The sequence below is a fragment of the Vanacampus margaritifer genome, chromosome 20 (genome assembly GCF_051991255.1).
Source record: "Vanacampus margaritifer isolate UIUO_Vmar chromosome 20, RoL_Vmar_1.0, whole genome shotgun sequence".
Lineage (NCBI taxonomy): Eukaryota > Metazoa > Chordata > Actinopteri > Syngnathiformes > Syngnathidae > Vanacampus > Vanacampus margaritifer.
In genome coordinates this window covers 18,519,589-18,541,029 of record NC_135451.1, presented here as the reverse complement: position 1 = coordinate 18,541,029, position 21,441 = coordinate 18,519,589, and the positions used below count along the sequence as shown (strand labels likewise).

Below are 21,441 nucleotides of genomic sequence, written 5' to 3'. Positions count from 1 at the left end.
TACAAACACAATTTTATTTGCTTTTTTCTTTCAGGGGAAACAAATGTAATATAAAAGCAGCAGGATTGTTTGGAAGCGGCACGACACAAACCATACAGAAATATTCAAGCGATTATGAGCAGCCACCAGCGCACTTAAACAGGAAGCGCCACCTTGTCCAACTCCAAACAAACGATACGGGTCGTATGCCAAACCGATCAACACGAGCTCCGTCATGTCCAAAGACAAGCAAATAAGTAGTGATTGCACATAACCTGTTGCTTTTGGTTTTGACACTTTACTGCACTTCGGCTGCTGATGTGTTCCGACGCGGCGGCGATAAACTGAAGGCGGACATGGCGATGTGCTGCGCGTTGTTCCTGGCCTCAAAGTAGGACGTGTCCGTCTCGTCCTCCGGCTGCGGGATGAACGGCATGGGCTGCCGGTCCAGGTTGTCCCAGTCGCAGCCCTGCAGCAGCGGGTGGCACTTCAGCTCTGTGGGGAGGGGGAGGGGCCAAGGCGGCGTCAGCTGTGGCGTGGAAGCAAGCTGCCCGAATCGGTCTCAAGAATTGGCTCCCTCCCGACAACATTCCGGCAATGCACTTTTTTTTTTTTAACAAAATGAAACTCCTCAACTGGTTTCCATACACTTCCTTTGCACTGACATGGCGGCAAGAAAATATTTTGTCTGCTCAAAAGTCCAACTGAGCTCAACATCATCTCGACACCACAAGATGTCGGCCCATAGGAAGTGTTGAAGTAAGTTGAGGAATTCACTTCAACACACCCACCAAAGCACCACGTTTGTCTAAAAGAAGCGCCTCCTTTCACTTTGGAACGCTATAGTAGTAGTTTTGACCTTTGAGTCCCGCCCGCTTGGTCTTGTCCGTGGTCAGAAGGGCTTCGATGGTGTTCCTGGCGTTGTCCGACAGCTCCTCGTCGCCTTCAGGCCAGGGGATGTCTTCGCCCCCCCCAAAAAAAGAAGGTTTTAGTGGCATTCTTGCGGGACTGGATTGGAACCAAAACCATTTCTGTCACCTCTGTTGAGAATATTCTGGAAGACCAGCTGCGGCGTCTCGTCATTGAAGGGCGGCACGCCGGTGAGGAACTCAAACAGACACACGCCCAGCGCCCACCAGTCCACCATGCAATCTGAAAAGTCCACCACAAAGCAAAACATGCCAGCTTTGATGCGCTGCGTGCCGAGAGAGAGAAAGAGAGAGAAATGGCCGCCATCAAGCCAAATCACGTTTGCCAGCTGACAGTCATGAAATCCAAAATGTTGCCCTCAATGTCCCCCTTTGACGTGTGCAGCACCCAAATGCCATCCACTTGCTAATGAGCTGCTAGCGTTAGCTAAAGACATTTGCAACCTGCTCAAGGCCACCCGGAAATCACAATTGGCCAAAGTGTGTTAGCACTAGCAGGCCTGCTGCTGATCATACAAGCATCATTTCCACTTGCACACTTACCGCACCGACGCCTCCCTGAAACTCACAAAGAAGTTGTATGAGATGAGTGAAAGCCGCAGCACAACAAAACAAGTACAGCGACCCCCCCCTCCCCCATCAAATATTGTTGATACATTTTGAATGATAGATTAGCACAAAGCTAAAAAAAATCTAATAATTGCACAAAATAAAGACACATTTTTGCTTCAATGTACTGCAAGCCTTAGCCACCTGGGGGCAGTATATCAACAATAATAATAATGCATGGGATTTATATAGCGCTTTTCTTTCTAGAAACTGAAAGACGCTTCACAATGGCTACATTATTTATGCACTCACACACTGACACTGTGGTGGCGGTGAAGCGACTTAAGTAGCCACAGCTGCCCTGGGGCAGGCTGACAGAAGCGTGGCTGTCCATGTGCGCCTACGGCCCCTCCCACCACCAGACATTCGCACCTTCCATACACCAGTGTCGGTATAATACTGACATATGACTAAACAGACTCGCCACTCTTGAGTAATCTGCAGCAATAAGTTATTCTTGGCAGAGGATAAAGAATGCATGCCAGCATTTCAAACAAACTGCATTTGCTCTTACCATGCGAAATCTGTAAAAGCAGCTCCGGGGCCAAGTAGTCGGGGGTCCCTAAAATGGGCGCCCCTTCCATGGGCCCCGGGCCCCGTCGCACACTCTTGGGTGTCCGGAAGGGGGTGGACATGGTGTGAGGAGTCTACAAAGACGAGATGTGCAACCATGAGGCAAGTACGCACCGTAGGATGCAAACGCAGGTAAGAAAGCCACGCGATGGCAGGCCAAAGGCCAACGGGCAGCGGGCACGTTCCCACCTGGCAGAGCGAGCTTCCGGAGCTGGCCTTCTTCTGGATGGGCGTGGCCAGGCAGACGGCGGGCGAGGACGCGTCCAAGGCGGAGCCGATGCTGAGCCGCGACGCATTGGAGCGGTTGATGGAGCTGCAGTAGCTGCGGAAGGCCACCGCGTTCTTGGGACGCAGGAAGGAGCCCTCGGCTCCGCCCAGGGACGCCCTCCCCACGGCCGACGAGTGAGTCTGCCCGCAACGCCGTTCGGACGACGGGGAGGCGGGTCTGGGGGAGTCCGGCGGGGCGTGGGAGTCCGGCGGGGCGTGGGAGTCCGGCGGGGCGTGGGAGTCCGGCGGGGCGTGGACGTCCGCGGTCAGCGACGTCTCCAGCGCCGACATGTCCGAGTCCAGACTTAAACTCCGGCAAAGACCGCTGCAGGGGAGGGAGACGGACGGACGGACGGACATATGCTAGGTTGGACGATACATTCGTATGGCACAGACAGAAAGAGGACGCTTGTCAGTTGGTGTCAGTGGATGGATGGTGTTTGTCAGGACGTTTGTCATGTTCATTCCCAGTTGAAATAATTTGGCACAAGGAAAAAAACTAATCAAAACGAAAAAAAGAGTTTCCCTCTTGTAGAAGAAAAACTGCAATATGGAACTTTTTCCTCCCAAATATCTTTTTATTTGACCGCTTGTGACTGAAACATCTTCTCATGAGTAGATCAACACCTTAGCTGTTCACAAATGGTACTCCGGCAAGCCAATAGTTTTCAGACTCGGGATTCGGGTTCGAATTTCCCACCCTCTGCCTGCGGATGTGACGTGATGTGAAAAAAGGTATGTGCAGTTTCATTTTTCGTCAACAGGTGGCAGTAGTGATTCGAAATGGAATATTCTAGGTTTAGTAGCGACTGCAAAAAAAACAACTGTTGAATGAAAAATATGCGCAATTGACTTACCCGGCAAGCGGCGACGTGAAGCTGCACTCTGACAAGTCCATGCGCTCAAAGTCGCGCAGCTCTCCTGCCGACGTTCCCGTTTGTGAAAAGAGGTTCTTGGCCACGGCCACCGGGCTGGAGCGCTTGGGGACACCGATCTCCACGGTGGCGAAGGCCCCGGTGAGGCCGGTGTGAGCGGCGGCGGCGGTTTGGCAGGGTTTGTACTTTTTGGCTCTCTTCTTGGCCAGGCTGTCCACCGCGTCCGGGCTCACCTGCACGTCGGAGAAAGGCCGCTTGACGGACTGCGGGAGCTTTGGCGCCACCGGGGCCGTCCCAGGACCACTTTGTGCCGCCTTTTGATTGTCGGGCTCATTTTCCTTCTAAAGAGCAGAGGAAAGAAGGTTTCATTCCTTGGTTCTGGTGTTTTGACGCCATCTCCGGTTTGAATGGACTCCAGTTGGTCACGCGCGCGCGTGGAAATGTTTCTGATATTGATAAGGATGATTGATAGGATTGTGTCGTGGCCTTTCTGACCTCTTGGAACTCCCACAGGGGGCTGACGCCTCCCTCGGTGTCGGTGGTGCTGCCGGCGCTCATGGTCTCCGCGCGCTTCCTGGTTCTCATCAGAGCGGGTGTCAGGTTGACGGCGGCCATCTTGTGCGGACTGAAGACGAAGCTGCACGGCCCTGTCGAGGCGTTCAGGACGAGAGTCACTCACAACTGCCCGCAAGCTGACATCGCTTTTCTTTCTCGTTGTGAGTGACAAACCCCGCCCCCAAAATATTCACTTAATGAATATTTTTGTTGGGCCGGCCAAATATGGAAACGGGCCCCAGGAAAGCGATCCATGGGGACTTGGCCTTAGTTTTGCTCACCTTTCCTGGAGGGGCGGTGCGCCGGGGAGCTCATGGTCTCCTTTGTGCTCAGGCAGGGGGAACCCAGGAAGTTGTTCTTGCGCATCATTTTGCCACACGAGACGGCCGAGGCGCTGCAGTGGCGCTTGTTTTCCGCCGCCGGCGTGTTCTGCTTTGGAAGGTGATGATGAGTGGACCGACGGGAGCGTCACGTGACAAACGCAAGCAATTCAACTCACAAAGCCAATTGAGCTGATCAAGGACATGACTTGACCCGGCGTGCGCGAGTAATTTGCGGGTTTGGCCACCGACGGTGTGTTGAGGATGTCCGTGAGTTTCAGTTCTGGAGAGAGAAAAAATGATGGCAAAGGAGACAAATGCATTTTTGTTATTATGGAAAATTGTCCTTTTAGTTGCTTGAGCCAAAGTCTTCTTTTGCCAAAATTTTCACTACATGTCTTAACTCATTCAAACCCAATAACGTGTAAATACGTTTTTTGAGTATTTGTCCTTTTTTTACGCAAGAGCATACAGAATGCTTTGATGTAGCTTATGACATGAAGAGGTGGCTTAAAGCAAAGGTAGTTGTTACAAATACCGGCCAGCAGAGTATAAGAGATCAACCAGGGCCATGTTGGAAAAAAAAAAAAAAAAAAGAAGCTCTTTTGCCCACAGTTTTAAACAGATTTGTGAATAATGATGAAACTTAGCTATATTCTAATGCTAATTGCTGCAAAACGGAAACATATAGAAATATACATTTTCTTTCCTGATGGAAGAAGGCACTCTCATCTTTCTTTTGGTAGGTTCCATGTTTTTATCGCTATAGAACATAGGTGTCAAACTCCGGTCCTCGAGGGCCGGAATCCTGCAGGTTTTGGATGTTTCCCTTCTTCCCTTCCCAACACAGCTGATAGATGATCAGCTCATCAGCAAGCTCTGCATAAGCCTGATAACGATCCTGCTGATTGGAATCAGCTTGTGTTGGAAGAGGGAAACCTCCAAAACCTGCAGGATTCCGGCCCTCAAGGACCGGAGTTTGACACATCATTTTCCATGGGACTTGCAAAATCAGTTCAAATCCAGTGAAACAGCCAGGAGCGAAGGGGGTTGCTCCAGTGAAAATGGCTGCCAGTCAATGAGTTAACAGCAAATGAGAAGCAGCAACATTTTTTTTCTTACATTATTATTATTATGGTTTGTTTGAATCTGATCTCTCGATAATTGCAGTGAGTGTGGAACGTCTGTCATGATGAACTGCACAAGCAATAGTCAACTGCTTTCCATATAAAGTTTTGTTTTCATTTCTGTAAAAGTGTTGGGCGGGCCTTACCTCCATCAAGCTTGACCTTTGAAAGCCCAAAGTCGGTTAACTTAATGTGGCCCTCGTTGGAAATGAGCATATTGTCTGGCTTTAAGTCCCTAAAGGTGAACAAAAAAAACTAAAACATAGCGATTGCAATTCCTGCCTCACACTTGTCCCACATCTTGCCGCTGGTTGAAGCCGTTTGTAGCTACCTGTGGATGATGCCGTGGCGGTGGAGATAGTCCAAAGCCAGGGCAACCTCGGAGATATATTTGACCGCCATGTCCTGGTCAAAATATCCACAAATGTGAAGGAGAGACTTCACATCTCCTCCAATGAGGTACTCCATCACCTTCAATGGAAGGGGGGGGGGGGATAATACATATATATATATTAAAAGAACGTCAGTCTGATTTCACAGAATACTCTCAACGGTCGTGAGTTGCGTAAGTGGCATTACCAGGTAGATTTTGGTGGCTGTCTGGAGAGAATAAAAGAGGTGAACCACGAAGGGACTTTTGCTCAAAGCCAGTGCGTCTCTCTCTGCCTTGATTTGGCCCGTCATGTTTTTATCCACCATGTCCGCTTTATTCATGGCCTACAACAGTTGAACGTAACTGTAATTCCTTTCCATACAGCACAAGCAAATGTGCACTCACCTTAATGGCATATAATCGGGAGTTGCATTTCTTCCGTGCAAGATAAACTTTGCCAAAGGCACCGCGGCTGATTGGTTTCAACGTCACGAAATCTTCAATCTTCGGCAGCTTGATCGACACCGGAGCTCGAGATTCGGTAGAACATTTGTGCTTTTCGTCCGAGTCCATCGTGTTAGGATCGCCCGATCGTGTCTGTAATGGCCACTGACTAGCCTAAAATAAACACTTGCATGTTGCACTAACAGTTGAACTTTGTTTTTAAATTTGAATTCAGCGGCGTTCTCGCGGGGTCCTCTGACCTCATAGAGGTAGACTAGGATATGCCTGTTCATAAATTCGACTGGGATTGTTGATGTGTTTTTTTAAATCACCAGTAATGTTCCCCATTTTTGCCTCTAACAAAATTTTACTTTAAATTATTTAAATGAACACAATAATTGTTTCATATATAACTTTAATAACCTTTCCACCAGGACAAATAAGTGAGGCAAACGTGACAGTCACTCAACAACAAACGGTTACCTAAAACATAAGCAAGTACAAGCTCTATTTACCATTTTTAAAATTTAGTAACTTAAACATAATTATCATTCAATGAACTGTACTGAAAATAATGCTGCTAAAATCATAGTTAATTCTTGACTTTTTTTTTTTAAATATAAAAGTAGCTGTGGAATGTTTAAATAAAACGACAACGTATTTCAATGTAACGAATAAATTAGTAAAACATACGTAGTAAAGTATCTCAACTGTCATTTCTCGGAATAAATCATGTGACGTCATTTTGTTGTCCTTTTGTAGTTCCGTTTTCTCCTAAAATGGCCGACTAATGGTCGCGTTGCCGATTACCTCCTTTGTTTAATACGTTACCTGTGTATTCTATCTGGAGAAATAGTAACGGTTTAAAACAACTAACAAAAAAAAATTCTATAAAGTTGAAGGCGTATCGCTTCCAGGAAGTAGAAACTGAACAGTTTCCGTTTTGTGTGCGTGGCCTTCACAATAAAGGGTCATGTTTCCTGTTTACATGTACAGTATTTCCTACATTGTAAAGCTGTTTTTGAGCAGTGAGGGATAGTGTGTTTCGATTGACTGCCTGCAGGTGGCGCCGTTGCAGCGCAGATTCGCATGCTTGGCTGTGCATTTGCAAGCCTATATATCCGCCATGCTTCGGTCTCCACTGAAGGTCACGACTAAGTTCGGCTTTGGACTTGACTTGACCTCCACTCGTCCCGATTCTCAGTTGACTCTTTCACCGTTTCAATTATTCTCATTTTTATTACCACCATTTTATTGTGGCCCCCAAAAAAATCCACGTGGATGCAGGCGATACGTCATAAAGGAGGCGATGAGATGAAGGACTTTTTTTTTAAGTGTGATTTTTGAATGGAGCGGAGTAAATGGAGGTAGGCTATACCTCCAGTGTTCGCGGCTCTTGGGTCCGAACCCGGACCGACCCACACGTCGGGTTCGGATAGGGTAACTCCGTTGGATTAGATTAGGTGGAGAGAGGGAGAGAGAGAGAGAGAGAGAGAGAGAGAGAGAGAGGGGGGAGAGGGGGAGAGAAAGGGGGGGAGAGAGAGAGAGAGAAAGAGAGAGAAAGAGGATTGCTGCAGAAGCACGTCTGCAAAACCGGTGGAGGAGGAGGAAGAGGAGGAGGAAGAGTAAGGGGAGCGTGTGTGTGGGGGGTGGGTGGGGGGGGGCGTCGGCGTGTATTTATATATAAGGCGCCGCGCAGCTGTCAGGTGTCGGGGTGCACCAGCCAGCCAGCCAGCAAGTGCGCAATATTGCTTCGAAAGAAGACGCATCGCATCCACTGCCAAGTGACAAAATGTCTCACGCGTGGGGATACGCCGCCAATAACGGTGAGCGAGCTTCACTTTCATCCGCCACACATTGCCATCATCTACGCGCGCAGATGATGCGTTTGTGCACGGGGAGCGCGCGCAAAATGCACGCGTTTGTTGTCTAAAAATGCATTTCTTTGCGTGCTTTTTCTTTGTCTAGGTCCGGACAAGTGGTCGTCGGATTTCCCCATCGCCGACGGTCCTCGCCAGTCGCCCATCGACATCAATCCCGGCCTGGCGTCGTACGACGGCGCGCTGAAGCCGCTCAGCCTCAAGTACGACCCGTCAACCTGCTTGGACATCCTCAACAACGGACATTCCTTCCAGGTGTCCTTCGTGGATGACAGCGACTGCTCAGGTGAGCGAGCGACGCACCTGCCCATCGTCAAGGCCAGGCTGTTTATTTTCCTTCTTCTTGTCATGCGTCGCTGACGTCATCCATCATTTGTCCCTGCGCGCGCGCGCGCACGCACGCACGCACGCACGCACGCACGCACGCACGCACGCACGCACGCACGCACGCACGAGATTCATTTTGCACGAATCTAATGTTTGTTCTCTCAATAAGACTCACCTGCTGTGTACTGACTTCATTTGTTTATTTTCACAAAATGACCTCTTATTCTCATAACATTCAACAAAATCCTCACAATGTTCAAATAACCCCTTTTTTTCTCGCAGTATTTAACAACTTCCGACTGCCTTTTCTAATTATGCAACGCAATTTATGGCTCTCCCAGTATTAACCAAAAAGAACTGATTTAATATTCCAACCTTAATTCTCATACTGTTCTAACACTAAGCTTTCAAAAATGCACACATAAAAAACGTCTAACGTGAATTATTATACTGCAAATTATTTTCATCAACTGATGATTTTCATCTTCTTAAGTGACAACTTTGTGCTCGTTTTTCCTCCTTGCAAAATGATGTCTTTATTTTTCTGAACGTATCCGTGTAATCATAGCCCGAGATTCATTTTGTTTTTTGTTTTTGAAGACGTGCCGATGTCATGGACTGCATGCGTTCATTGCATTTGTCCAACACTTTGTGTCGAATAAGAGCTCCTTCTTCCTGCCAAAGGTTTGAATAGATTGTATGGGAGCGAGGACGGCTTCATTTCAGCCCCCCAAGAACAAAGCGTGCGTGCAGAAGTGAATTGTTCACGTCAAGCTTCCCCAGCACGATCCACACTAACGCGGTCGGAAGGCAGCAAAAATAGCAACCATGACGAGCATCAAGTCAAATGTGGGGGAAATGCCGGCAATTGGGAAAAAAAGGGGATCATTTATTGTCAACATGTCGACTTTTTTTTTTACTCTTCGTCAAATGGTCATATTTACAAGATAAAAAAAAAAAATCTTCATTTGGCCATCAAAATTGCAGTCACAAAATGTAAATGTCACATGAATATTGTTTTCCGTGTGCCTCTAATATTCCTTTGTGGAGATACAAAATGGACGATTTGTGTATTTTTAAACCCTTGCCTTATCCAGATGACATGTTTGCTTTCCAATTGAGATTAAGGTTACATCATCTCGTCCCGCCAAGCCGCATTGCCGCAAACACGAGCGCGTCCACTGCTTCATTTTCCACCTGACTGATGGCTTTGTGACTTTTAGTCATGCGTGCTGTGCCAAACATAACATGAAGATGACACATACTCAAAAAAAAAAAAAAAAGGATTTGCCATCCTCCACCCAAAATCAGGCCAGTTTATTTCTATTTTTATTTGATTTTTTGCAAGTTGTCAAATGTTGACAAAACTTTGCGGGGGCGATTTTGGAGACGCTATATGCGCTAAGCTAACTCGTGCTGGCGCATCAGCTACGAGCTGTCTCATGCTAGCTAGCGCGGCTTAATACGTGTGCTTGCCCGCTCGACCTCCACGTTAGCGAATAAGTTGAGTTTTATCAAGTGTTGCTGACCTCGAGGAGGACGAGAGGCTAAACTTGCAACACAAACAGCGCGCGCACACACAAAGCAGTCTAGCAGTTGAGCTAAGCGCTAAACTAGCGTGAAATGGAAAAAAGTCTCGACTTTGAGCAGAAGAAGAAACGTGCGAGGAGAGGAACTAACAAACACCAAAACATGAGACAATTGTAATCCTCGACAACAATCCTTCCAGTTTGAACATTATTTTGTCTTTATTTTCTTTTTTGTTCCCAATTGCTATAAAGAGCAATATTTACTATTTGAAATTAGAAAAGAAAAACAGCCCACATCAATCGCCAAGAGGTGAAAAAAAGTGGGGTGTGGTGTGGATTGGTCACCCCCCCCAATCGAGCTGCTTAAATAAATAATTACATTTTTTGAAAACAAGCCTTTGATCGCAATGAATGGTGCAACACATGTAGACAGACAATATCAGTCTGCTCACAGTCATGTAGTCTTTGTCCTCTGCAGGAGTCGTGCCGTACTGATGAGCTAAGAGAGGAGTTGAGCCATCTCAGTGAACAGTGGTTGATTGTCTGTCTGTCTGTCTGTCTGTCTGTCTGTCTGTCTGTCTGTCTGTCTGTCTGTCTGTCTTTACTGCCACCAGGTGGCCAAAGTCGAAAAAAAAAGTCATTTCTGTGTGTTTGTGTAAAGTCAAATATGATGGAGTGCAATTTGTCAGCACAAATAGCATTTGCCGTTCACCATTCCCGTCCGTGCGTCTGTCTCTCTTCGTGGCGTGCAGTTCTGAGCGGCGGTCCCGTCTCGGGCGTCTACCGGCTCAAGCAGTTCCACTTCCACTGGGGGGCTTCCGACGACAGGGGGTCCGAGCACACCGTGGCTGGGAACAAGTACCCCCGCCGAGGTAAGGGTCACGTGAGCGCACCTGACAAAAAGTCAAAGTTGCCTCTAGCGCCACCTGTTGTTTTGGCATAACAAAAAACACATTTTCTTTGCTTAATCTTGCTTGTGTTTAGCAGCTAATAATGTTGAAAATGTTTTTTTTTTTTTTTTTTGTATTTTGTGATGTGATTGGCTAATAACGTTTGTTTTTGCAGCTGCATCTGGTGCACTGGAACACCAAATACGCCGACTTTGGCGAGGCCGCCGGCAAACCTGACGGGCTGGCCGTGGTGGGAGTTTTCCTGCAGGTACGAACGTCATTAAAAAATAATAATAATAATAATGCCAATTGTGATGTTGAACAATTGTGTCTTTTTCCTCCCTAGATTGGAAATGAGAACGCCAGCCTGCAGAAGGTTCTGGATGCCTTTGGTGCCATCAAGACCAAAGTGCGTTTCCGTGGCGACCGCGGAGTCGGCGCGGCGCGGCGCTAATGTTTGCTTGCTTGTTTTGCGGAGCAGGGCAAGCAGAGCCCGTTCAAGGGCTTCGACCCGAGCACTTTGCTGCCGGCCCGCTTGGACTACTGGACCTACGACGGCTCGCTGACCACGCCCCCCCTGCTGGAGAGCGTCACCTGGATCGTCTGCAAGGATGCCATCGCCGTCAGCTCGGCTCAGGTGAGCCTCACCGACGTCGTCTTCTTCACGTCCTCAAACCTCAGTCAAACGCTACTTTGGGGTTTTCGCACAGCATTTGCTTGGTCTTGACTTTCCAGCTTGCTTCAATCTGCTCATTTGTCCCTCCCGGTGGACATTTACTGTTACATCGACACCGGCAATGACGTTTGTTCATTTCCAAACCAAAACATTTCATCAAAGCAAAGTCCGCTAGCTTAATGCTAATGCGAGTCGCCTTTCAACCTTCGTACAGCTTTGGTAGCGACAAACGCAGCAAAATGTTCAAATCCTTTCATGGAAGCGCTAGCTGAATGCTAACGTCACATTCGAAAGCGAATGTGATAGCAATGCACGCAATGCGGGCAAATATTCTCCCAAAGACGGTTAGCTAGTAGGGGACCTTCTCTGCCTACCAAGCTGCCTTTCTTTTGCACTGCACGTCTTCCAGTTGAGCTCAGTGCTGCCCGGCGACGTGTTGTGGCACCGAGTGGGAACTACACTGAAGGCGCTCAACTCCAAATGACGCTGTCAAAAATCATGTTGTAAAAACACCCCCCCCCCGCCCACCCCCGCAAAAAAAAATACAATAACAAATAAATGGTGTGATTGTACGAGCCATGTTTGTGTGTGCGGCGACGTTGGTTGATTGAGAGCAGCAGGAAGCGAGCGACACCAATGCGGCATCTCTTCTCTCGACAGATGGAGAAATTCCGCGAGCTGCTGTTCTCGGCCGAGGGCGAACCCGAGTGCTGCATGGTGGACAACTACCGACCCCCGCAACCTCTCAAAGGTCGACAAGTTCGCGCTTTCTTCAAGTGAAACCAGCAAAACCCACAATTGTCCAACCGGGCCAGCACACGTCACAAATCTGTTTTGCATCAAAATCAAACTTTTTTTGGGCGGCAACTTTTTGCCTGCCTGCCGGCCGGCGAACCTTCCGGCGTTCGTGTCACGTGATCAGCGCAATGTCGCTTGATTGGCCGCTGCCAAAAAGTCACATTCAAACGTCATTTTCGATTTCTTTTCTGTCCGTTTTTTTTTACATCAATTCAAATGAAAAGTTGATTTTTCAACATTTGCATATTTTTGCCCCCACTTTTGAATTTGTCTAAAAAGTTGAATATTTGATGTTGATATTTGATATTAATATTTCATATCAGAAGTTGAATTTTTAACACTTAATCCTTTTAAGATAACATTTTCAACACTGAATATTTTCGACATTGAATTGTTGGACAGCTTTTTCTTTTTTTTAGTTAATATGATTTCAATGATGAATTGAAGAGAAAGGAAATATTTTGTATTAAAAGTTTGATTTTGATGGCAAAATTTTTTTGTTAGAAATTCTTGATTTGAAACTTGATTTTGTAGTCGCGTAAACTCAGGTGATGTTTTGATTTTGAATCAAACTTTGATGTTGTGCAATTGCACCTGGGATGGCACAGCTATCCTTCCGTAGCCGCTTCCCCTGCTCGCCCCTCGCCATTTCCTCCCCACGCTAGCTCCTTTTAGCCTCCGTCAGCGAGCGCGCTTGAAAGCCGACGTCACGTGTTTGCCCCGCGTCCGATATTGCGGAGCAGGCGTCACTTTGGCACAAGCAAGCTCCGTCACGTGACGACATGCACAGGACACCAGGACGGCCGGCTAGCTCTCGCCTCAAACCCGTTTCACGCGCCGTCCTCTGAAAACGTATGCTAACCAAGTACGACTCTTCTCTGTGTCCTCCTCTGGAAAGAAATTGGAAAAATGAAGTGTGAAGTGAGATCACGACAATAAAAAAATAAAGACGCAAACTGCCAAGAGACGAGACGAGACGAGACGTGACGTGACGAGACGAGACGTTGGGTCCGACGACGGAGCAGCTTTTCATTCATTCAAATGAAAACTTTGCAAAGGTCCTTTTTGTCTCTGTATTTGTGAAGCAATGTACAAAATAAAAGATTGTCAATCATTTTTTCTTATGCCAAATTGGATGCCTTCCGATTATTTTCCAACGATGCCGCTGGTTGCGGCGCCCCGTCCCAAACTTGCACGTGGCGTTGTTGTTGTGTATCCTGGAAGAAAAGTCGCGGCTGACATTTGGACGGAATCCTTGAATAAACGTGTTTTGAAAGGAGATTCGTGCCGCAAGTGGTTTGTAACTTTCGAGCTAAGATCGCTTCTTGTTATTATTTGATGAGCTCAAGCAGCCATTTTGGTGACTTAGCATGAAGGCTAATGAACGTTAGCATGACTATTTGTGAAAAAGCTTGACTGCGCATGGTTGAAGTATGAAATCTCAGCACGCTTGCTCCAAGTGCAACAAGAGCTCGTTAACAGCCTCTTTGAGTAATCCTTGAAAACATTTGGCAACTTTGCAGTTGAGCTTCGAGCACAACACGAGCTAATTAGCACATTTTGCCGTACGGATTACCGCTAAGTTCATCCTCTCTGCTCTTTCTATGAGCTTAGCGACTTCATTTAAAAGCTAAGCTCGCCTTGCTCACAGCACAATAAAACGGAACTCTTTGCGTTTGTACAATGGTGTGACATTTTAGCATTAGAGCTAAGCTAAGCACCCTACAAGTGCAAGAAAAAGCGAATAACAAGAATCTTGCTAACGTAGCATCAACGCTAACCTAGTTGATACATTCTCGTGAAGTCACCGTTGAAACGGCTTGGCAGTGTAGCTAAGCTAACGAATGCGTTTTTTTTGGTAAAAACTTATTCAAAGGCCTGCCTGGCGACGTAGCCTAAAAGCTAACCTAGCCTTTCTACAATCGCAAGTTCACATCATCTACATTTTGTCTTCATAATTTGTTTTGTTCTTGACTTAAATATTTGAGCAATGCCGTCTAAAAGCTAATGTAGCTTAAGCTACGGTTCATGTCTTAAGGGTTGACGCAATGTCCTCCCTTTGTGGAGGGCAGCTGAAAATGTGGGGGTCCCCCGGGGGCCCAAAACGCCTCCTGACTTGTACAAGATGTTTTTTCTTCCCACCCTTCAACTTTGAACTTGTTGATCAAGTCGTGCAAAGAGGCACGTGAGTCGACTCGGCCGTCCAATCGTCTTCTCAGCCTGCTGCGACATTTGGAAGAATTTGAAAGACATTGTGAAGTCTTCAAACAAATCATGGGTTCGAGAATGGAAAAGAAGAATGCAAAAAAAAACACATTTTGTCTTCCATTTAGGGAAACGCTATTTGGATGAAATCATTGAATTCAATGTTTTTTCTATTGAAGCACTTTTGGGGTGCCTGAGAAGTCGGGGAGACATTTTTGTCCACACGTCCACATAGAAGATATCACAGCGAGGATGCTTTTTTTTTTTTTAAGTTCGTGTGTACGCTTTGTTTTTAAATCTGTTGTGACAGCTGGATGACCTTGCTGCGGGCTGTCACATGACACACACACACACCCTCTCTTTAATTGTATTTATTTATTTGACCTGACAGTAATGCAAAAGTCGCCACCCCCCCCTCCCAAAAAAAAGGTGAAGTCAATGTCGTAGCAGCGCTGCTGGCCTGACACACGCATGAAATAAAGCTGTTTGCATAGATTTGATTGATTCTTCACACACACGCGGACTCTAACGGACCCTGTAGCCCCCCCCCCCCTGCCCCCGCCCCCCGCCCCCAATCCTGTTGCGTAATCTGCCATGTCGGTGTGTTGACATACATGAAGAGGACAGCAGCCTTGCAGGCACACGCGTGTCGATGATTGTGTCGTTTCTTGTTACGCTCGTGAATTTTCATCTCACTGAATACGATTTTGTTTGTTCGATGCAATATTTCTTGAGGTCCACGTGAGACGTTGCAATAATATCCATATTGTTACATTCAACAACTATCACGCGCACACACACGGTATATAAAGATTGTGATTGTGATTGAGTTGACTACGCAACATCTTTGCTAGCCCAAGTCAATAGTAGCATGACGCTCTCGGATGCGTTTGATTGCGTATCTCGTCAGCGCATGCGTCACGGTGGGAACGCGCATCACGTGCCAACGTTTGGCGTTTCCTGCTCAGACTTTCTGCGGGAAAAGCGTCAAGACGGGACGCACGCCGTCCATCGGGTTGCCGTCATGGCGACGTGACAAATGAACCCAGTGGCGCGACATTTCTTTCTGGCGGCGACGCAGATGACCGACACCTGTCAGCGTGCGCGGTGCCACTTTTAGTGACCTCCCTCAGGGAAAGCGTCCACAGGTGTAAAGCGTGAGCTGAATTTTGTTCTCCAAATCCACATGCTAACATGTTAGCCTGATTTGCTGCTGAAGGTTCCGGCAAGCTGCGATGCTCCCAGCACAAGAATAAAGAGTCCATTCAGCAGCGCCAACCAAGCGCTAGCTAGCATTGTTAGCGTCTTTGTGTGTGTGTGTGTGTGCGTCCGAGCCTTTGGAAGAGGAAGAAGAATGGCCCTCATTGACTGCTACTTGATTATCGCGTCCGAGAGTGGGTCAGATTTGTCTGCCGCGCTTGCCTCTTGCCAAGTGGGACAGATTGCGTTACTGGCGGTGCGAGCGGGAGTCCGGTTTCCTGTTCACACACGAGGTCACGTTAAGGCCTCCCTCGCAACCGCCGACTGGCTGGCCTTGACTCCAAAAATATTGGGACGCCCAAAATGGCAAACACGCGTTGGAGCAATCAGGAAGTGACTCCAAGCAATCAATCAAGTGACGCTTTGGTTTGGGAAACAGGAAGTGCAAATATCAACTGCGATGCTTTGATTTGGTCAAAACAAGCGTGTGCCTGCGGACAAAAGTAGGAAACGCTTCCTCGAACCAAAGTGCTACGTTCACCAAACTATGATGACAACAACATGAAGGGGAAACCGAGGCTTTTATTTTGTAAAACGATGGCGTGCCCGATGGACAAAAGTATTTGGACAGCAGCAGGAAGTCACAAGCGTTTCGTATCTGTGCAAAACGGGGACAAGCAGCAGGTGGACATTCTTTCGCTATCTGCCTGCCATCAATGTTGGCTCCACTGGGGGGGGGGGGGGGTGTGGGGGGGGGGGGGGTGTGGACGTGGCAAACCTTATCCTGCCATCAAGCGCGTCCTATTTTGGCTGCCTTTGACAATCGCAGCCGCCATCTTGTCTTGACATTGACGTGTGCAAAAGAGGAATTTCCTGGCCTCCATCGGGGCGGGGGGCTTTGGGGGGGGGGGGGCGTCTCCCAAGGGACGTTTGCGCTTCCCACACTCGCTGGCTCTCGTGACATCATTTGCAAATGTTGTCCATGGACGGACGTCCTTCCTGAATAAAGCGATTGGGAAGCGTTTGAATGTGTCGACAAATGCGAAAAGAGGAAATCAATTGTCTTCCTTCCTTAATATTCTTGGAATATTTCGTAGTCCAATAGTGGAGATTAAAAAGCAATTTGGGGGATTTGCTCTTTTGTTCTCATGATTGAGAGAAAAGAACTTTGTCATGAGAAAGTCCGCAGCCTCATTTGTTGGATTGTCTTTCATTTCCTTGTTGTTTCTAACCTTTATTCGATACGATGAAAGCATTTTATTCTTACAGTGCAAAAACTCCCACGAGGAATGACAGCGTTCAAATGTTAGCTCCGCCTCTCGGGAAAATAGCGCCTGATTCCACACGACTTCGAGCTTTCGCCCAATTTAACCTTAATGAGCAACGTTTCCCTTTTCAAAAATGTCCACGCCCACTTCCATGCATCTTTCCCGGCTCTCGGATACTGCGTGGCGCAGTCACCGGGAGGTCGCGGGTTCCAATGTACGAATATGTCCATGGCAATTCTGCGTCGTGATATGAAAGCGCAGCGACTGACGAGGATGTCAGGAAATGCGATGATGTCATCAGCATTGGTAGCGTTCAGCTTTGCACAACATTTCAAACATAAAGCTGTAAAAAGTATTTTTTTGACGGTCCGCGTGGACCTAAAGATTCCTAATGAGTCATTTTCACATCACGTATCTTTCAACTTCCTTCATAAGCATTCGGCGTTCCCACGCAATTTCTCCAAAAGTTTTGTGCGTGTTTGTTTTCAATCTTCCAACCGTATCTTGTGACATCATGTGCCGCCATCTTGCACGTCATTTTGCAGCTTTTCAAGCCCACTTGACCCGTTTGCCGGCATTCTCCGGCATTCTCCGGCATTCTCCGGCATTCTCCGCCGCCTGCACAACAAGTCCACAAATCTTTCCATGTGATTTGAGCGGAGCAATTGAGCAAAAGAGGAAATTAGCTTTACAGTCAAAGTCAACATCAAAGAAAGGGAAAGACATCTTATCAGATTGTTTTCAAATGTTGGATGACGGCCAGAAGCAATAAAAGTGTTGAGCCAGCGAGCGAGTTATCGACGAGTGATTTGCAGGCCAATTTTATTTATCAGAAAGTCGTCGTCTCCATCTGCCGTTCGGACTTTTTAACACCTGGTCAGGAGGAAGTCGTTGGTCGGTCGTTGTTCGGTCGTTGGTCGGTCGCAGCCGCTTTGTCCCCAAATCGATCATCTTGCTGACGGCAGATTGACTCCTCGCTCTCGTCCAAGTTAAAAAAGACGCTCGTTCTCGTCCTGTCCGCTCCCGTACTTCTTATTTCATTTGGGATTTTGTTTCTCAACTTCCGCGAGAACCTTGTGAGGAAAAGAAAGCTAAGAAAATGGATGGATGTTTTTCGCCTTCACTTTGTGGAAATCGCAAGCGCTTTGTGACATTTTCATTTTGAGAACGAGTGCAGCGGAAATGGACAAAATTCTTCCGCTGCTTGACTTTTGTCTTTCCGACACCACTGCAGACAAGGGCACTTTTTTCTATCTGATGTCCCAAAACGATTGGAACGATTCGGACTATTTTAATTTTTTTTTTTAAACACGTCGATAGCAGGCCGGGAAAAGAAAAGGCTTTTTTCACGCTCAACGTTTTTGCGGGCGCCGGCGGGCCAACGTGTGGCGTGGAAATCATTTGTTTGTTCCAAAGTCGTCCGACGCATTCTGCTTGTGGCTTTTTGGTAGCAGAAATGAATTAAAAACAATCATGCATTTGTTTGCGTGACATGTTTTCAACACAATATTTAAATTCAGAATGTTGTAAGGCCTCCCAAAAACGAGAGCATTTTATGGTCAATGTTGCGCAATGCCGTGCTGCGGGTCACCCGGGACCACAAGCGGCTTATCGGACGTCGGATTGCCAAACGGAAAATCACACCCAAAAAAAACGCTGCTCATCAAAATCAAGCGCAAACTCAGAGACTTTGCACTGACGCTCGCTCGCTGCAATTTCAACACAAACATTTCAATGCTCCAACCATGCGTGTGCGTGTGCGTGTGTGTGTGTGCGTGTGTGCGTGTGCGTTTGTAGATAAGGATGATTGGGGCTCATTAGGCGCAATTGCAAAATAATTGTGTTGCTTCTTGGCCCTCTACTGTGTGTGTGTGTGTGTGTGTGTGTTAATGTTGGCAAAGCAAACACACAAGCCCCCGTCAATTTGAATGTAAACACACACACACACTAACGAAGCTGTTGATTGAGACGGAACAGCACTCAAAACTGGACCAGACTTATGCAACTGTAGTGTGTGTGTGCGTGCAGCTGCTTTACACACACACAAAAACATTAGAGCAGCTTTGACATCGAGTCATTAGTGCCACAGAGATTGTAATCACGTAAATATCCGTGTGTGTGCGTTTGTGCGTTTGTGTGTTTGTGGCGGCCCCTGAGAGTTGCGCAGTTGAAAGTTGAAGCAGCCATTTGTGACTTCCTGTTTGTTACGCGACGTTTGTTTTGCTGAAAGTTTGGATGTTTTGTGGCCGCAAAAAGATTTGATTTTCTTGACTTGTTCGGCGTCATAAAAATGTGCAAAAACTTCAGGCGGACGTTCGGGAATCAGCGCGGCGATGAAATGCCTTCAAGTCGCCTTCAAGTCGACCCGACGGTTGCCACTCGAATCAAAGTCGGAAGCGAACTGCCTTCAAAGCGCTCTGACAAGTTTAGCTTTAAAAGCACCCGAGTGGCGTGACGCAGACGGGTTTGAAGAAGTCAGCAACATTTCCGACTCTCCAGATGACTCGGGTGTGACTCGGTCAAGACGCCCAAACTCCCGCAACGTAGCATCGACCGCGAGCGGACAAACGCAACGGACTAAATGCACCAAGACTAACGAGGCACACCCGGGGACGGCACACAGGTGGACGTGGTTCGACTTAACGACACCCGGCAAGAAAGCAGCAAGACGTGACAAAAAAAAGAAGATCCATAACAAACAGAAAGCCGACCCACACAAAACCCAAACGTGGCAAAGAACGGCACCAAAGCAGCGTTGAGTCTTCACTAAAGTACTCGAGTGAAAGTCAAAAGTCGTTCTTTCAATTCATTACTTGAGTAAATACTTTGTGGAAAAACTGCTCAAGTCATTTCGAATTAGACAAAAAACATGCACAAAAAAAGGACTTTGGTAAATGCAAATAAATAAAAGAAAATGACAATTGACCCAAAACTCTTCCTAAAATGAATCTAGCGGCTTCGTTAGTCAAAAGTAGATTGCATGAAAACTACTGCAACAAAAGCACATTATTCCTCCCAAAAAGAAATACAAAAGTAGCTGTCATGGATTCAATGCAGCAGCTGACATGAAGCAGGAACAAACGATGGGATCACGTGACGCCGAGACGTCCGAACCAGCGGCTTGCCGTCAACCAGCGCGCGCGTGCGCGTGCGCACCACATGCGGGTCAACTGCTCCTATTTGCAGTCACAACAAGCCGCGTTGGCGCCTGCGTGACGATTACAGGCGGCTGCGTGACGATTACAGGCGGCTGCGTGACGATTACAGGCGGCTGCGTGACGATTACAGGCGGCTGCGTCCTGCTAACGCCGCTCAATCAACAAAGTGCAAGTGTGTGCGTGCGCGCGCGTATCAAAAAGAGCTTATGGGCGCGTGCGCTTTGACACGCGGTCTCACTCTCATTGGCCTGTAAATGTCGCCGATTGGGTCGCGGATCTCATTAGCGCGTTTGTAATCCTCTGCGCACGCACGCACGCACGCACGCACACACACACACACACACACACACACACACACACACACACACACACACACACACACACACACACACACGTTCGCTCGCTCGGCCTTTCAAAAAGATTTCCAACAAAACCTGCATCGCTTGCTTCTCCTGCTAGCTTAGTGCTAACACATCATAAGAAAGACCATAGGCAAGCTTACGGACATTAGCATGGATGCTACATTTTGCCTTAACACTGGAAACCAAACAAAATGGCTGCCATGCCATGAGAAAGACCACAAATGTCAAGTGTTAAGTAAACGTTGGCTGTCTTTTGCTCACGTTGCTTTGTTGCTCCGTCGCTTGCTTCAATGATGGCCAGTCACGTGGTTCGCTAGTTGCTTGGTTCGCTAGTTGCTTGGTTCGCTAGTTGGTTGGTTCGCTAGTTGCTTGGTTCGCTAGTTGGTTGGTTCGCTAGTTGCTTGGTTCGCTAGTTGCTTGGTTAGTTAGTTGGTTGGTTCTTGGTTTGTCAGTCTATCAGCCACTGACTAGGTCAGTCGGCTCCTTAGTTGTTTGGGCGTCCATTCAGTCAGTTAGTCAGAGGTGCAGCGTTGACCCGTGTTGGTTTGGGATCTCGCTCCACGGTTCGAATCACCTACGATGCGCCCATGGGTTGCTGGCGACTCTTTTGTTTTTGTCCCGGAGGGAGACGTGCACTGGCGGCGCCATTCAGATGGAAATGCCAAATAGTTTGCCGGCTTCCTTGGAGACGTGAAGCGCGCCGGGAATATTAATGGCCGGCTCTCATCGTGCCGGGCTGCGAATATTCATGACTTGCAAATGAGCCTCGGCGTGCATTTCTGCCTTTCCTTTTGCTGGACGCGCTCACACGGCGCAGGCTCTATTTTGGATTTTGGGATTTTTTTTTTGCGCCGTGTCCCATTTTCGCCGGCATGTCGTGCGACGTCTCCAGGCAACGGCGAGCAGGAATACGAGTCTATTCATAGAGCTTGTTCATCGCTGCACTGCTGTGTGTTGCAAAGCTTTCTGGGAGTTTACATAATAGATGAAAGGGAGAAAAAAAAACTGGGCACAACATTAGCTACGCGACTGTGAACTCCTGGTGCGGTTTGTCATGGTTGATCTTTTTGGAATTTCCTGTGTGTGTAAATTGACAT

General features: G+C 47.6%; 2 protein-coding genes across 2 annotated transcripts; one reads left to right on the top strand and one right to left on the bottom strand.

Moving 5' to 3' along the window:
- mastl (microtubule associated serine/threonine kinase-like) lies at window positions 1-7,552 on the bottom strand. The gene is made up of 13 exons (XM_077553737.1): window positions 6,013-7,552; window positions 5,814-5,951; window positions 5,566-5,705; window positions 5,381-5,469; window positions 4,287-4,390; window positions 4,069-4,216; window positions 3,728-3,879; window positions 3,215-3,573; window positions 2,280-2,682; window positions 2,032-2,164; window positions 1,018-1,131; window positions 839-940; window positions 1-474 (listed from the first exon to the last, which is right to left on the bottom strand). Exons 1-13 carry the CDS (start codon window positions 6,178-6,180, stop codon window positions 278-280), a joined length of 2,247 nt encoding a protein of 748 aa, XP_077409863.1. The 5' UTR covers window positions 6,181-7,552; the 3' UTR covers window positions 1-277.
- A 157-nt stretch (window positions 7,553-7,709) lies between these two features.
- LOC144040015 (carbonic anhydrase 1-like) lies at window positions 7,710-13,282 on the top strand. Its single transcript, XM_077553752.1, has 7 exons — window positions 7,710-7,877; window positions 8,020-8,217; window positions 10,540-10,670; window positions 10,853-10,945; window positions 11,024-11,086; window positions 11,159-11,314; window positions 12,014-13,282. Exons 1-7 carry the CDS (start codon window positions 7,844-7,846, stop codon window positions 12,131-12,133), a joined length of 795 nt encoding a protein of 264 aa, XP_077409878.1. The 5' UTR covers window positions 7,710-7,843; the 3' UTR covers window positions 12,134-13,282.
- The last annotated feature ends 8,159 nt before the right edge of the window (window positions 13,283-21,441 follow it).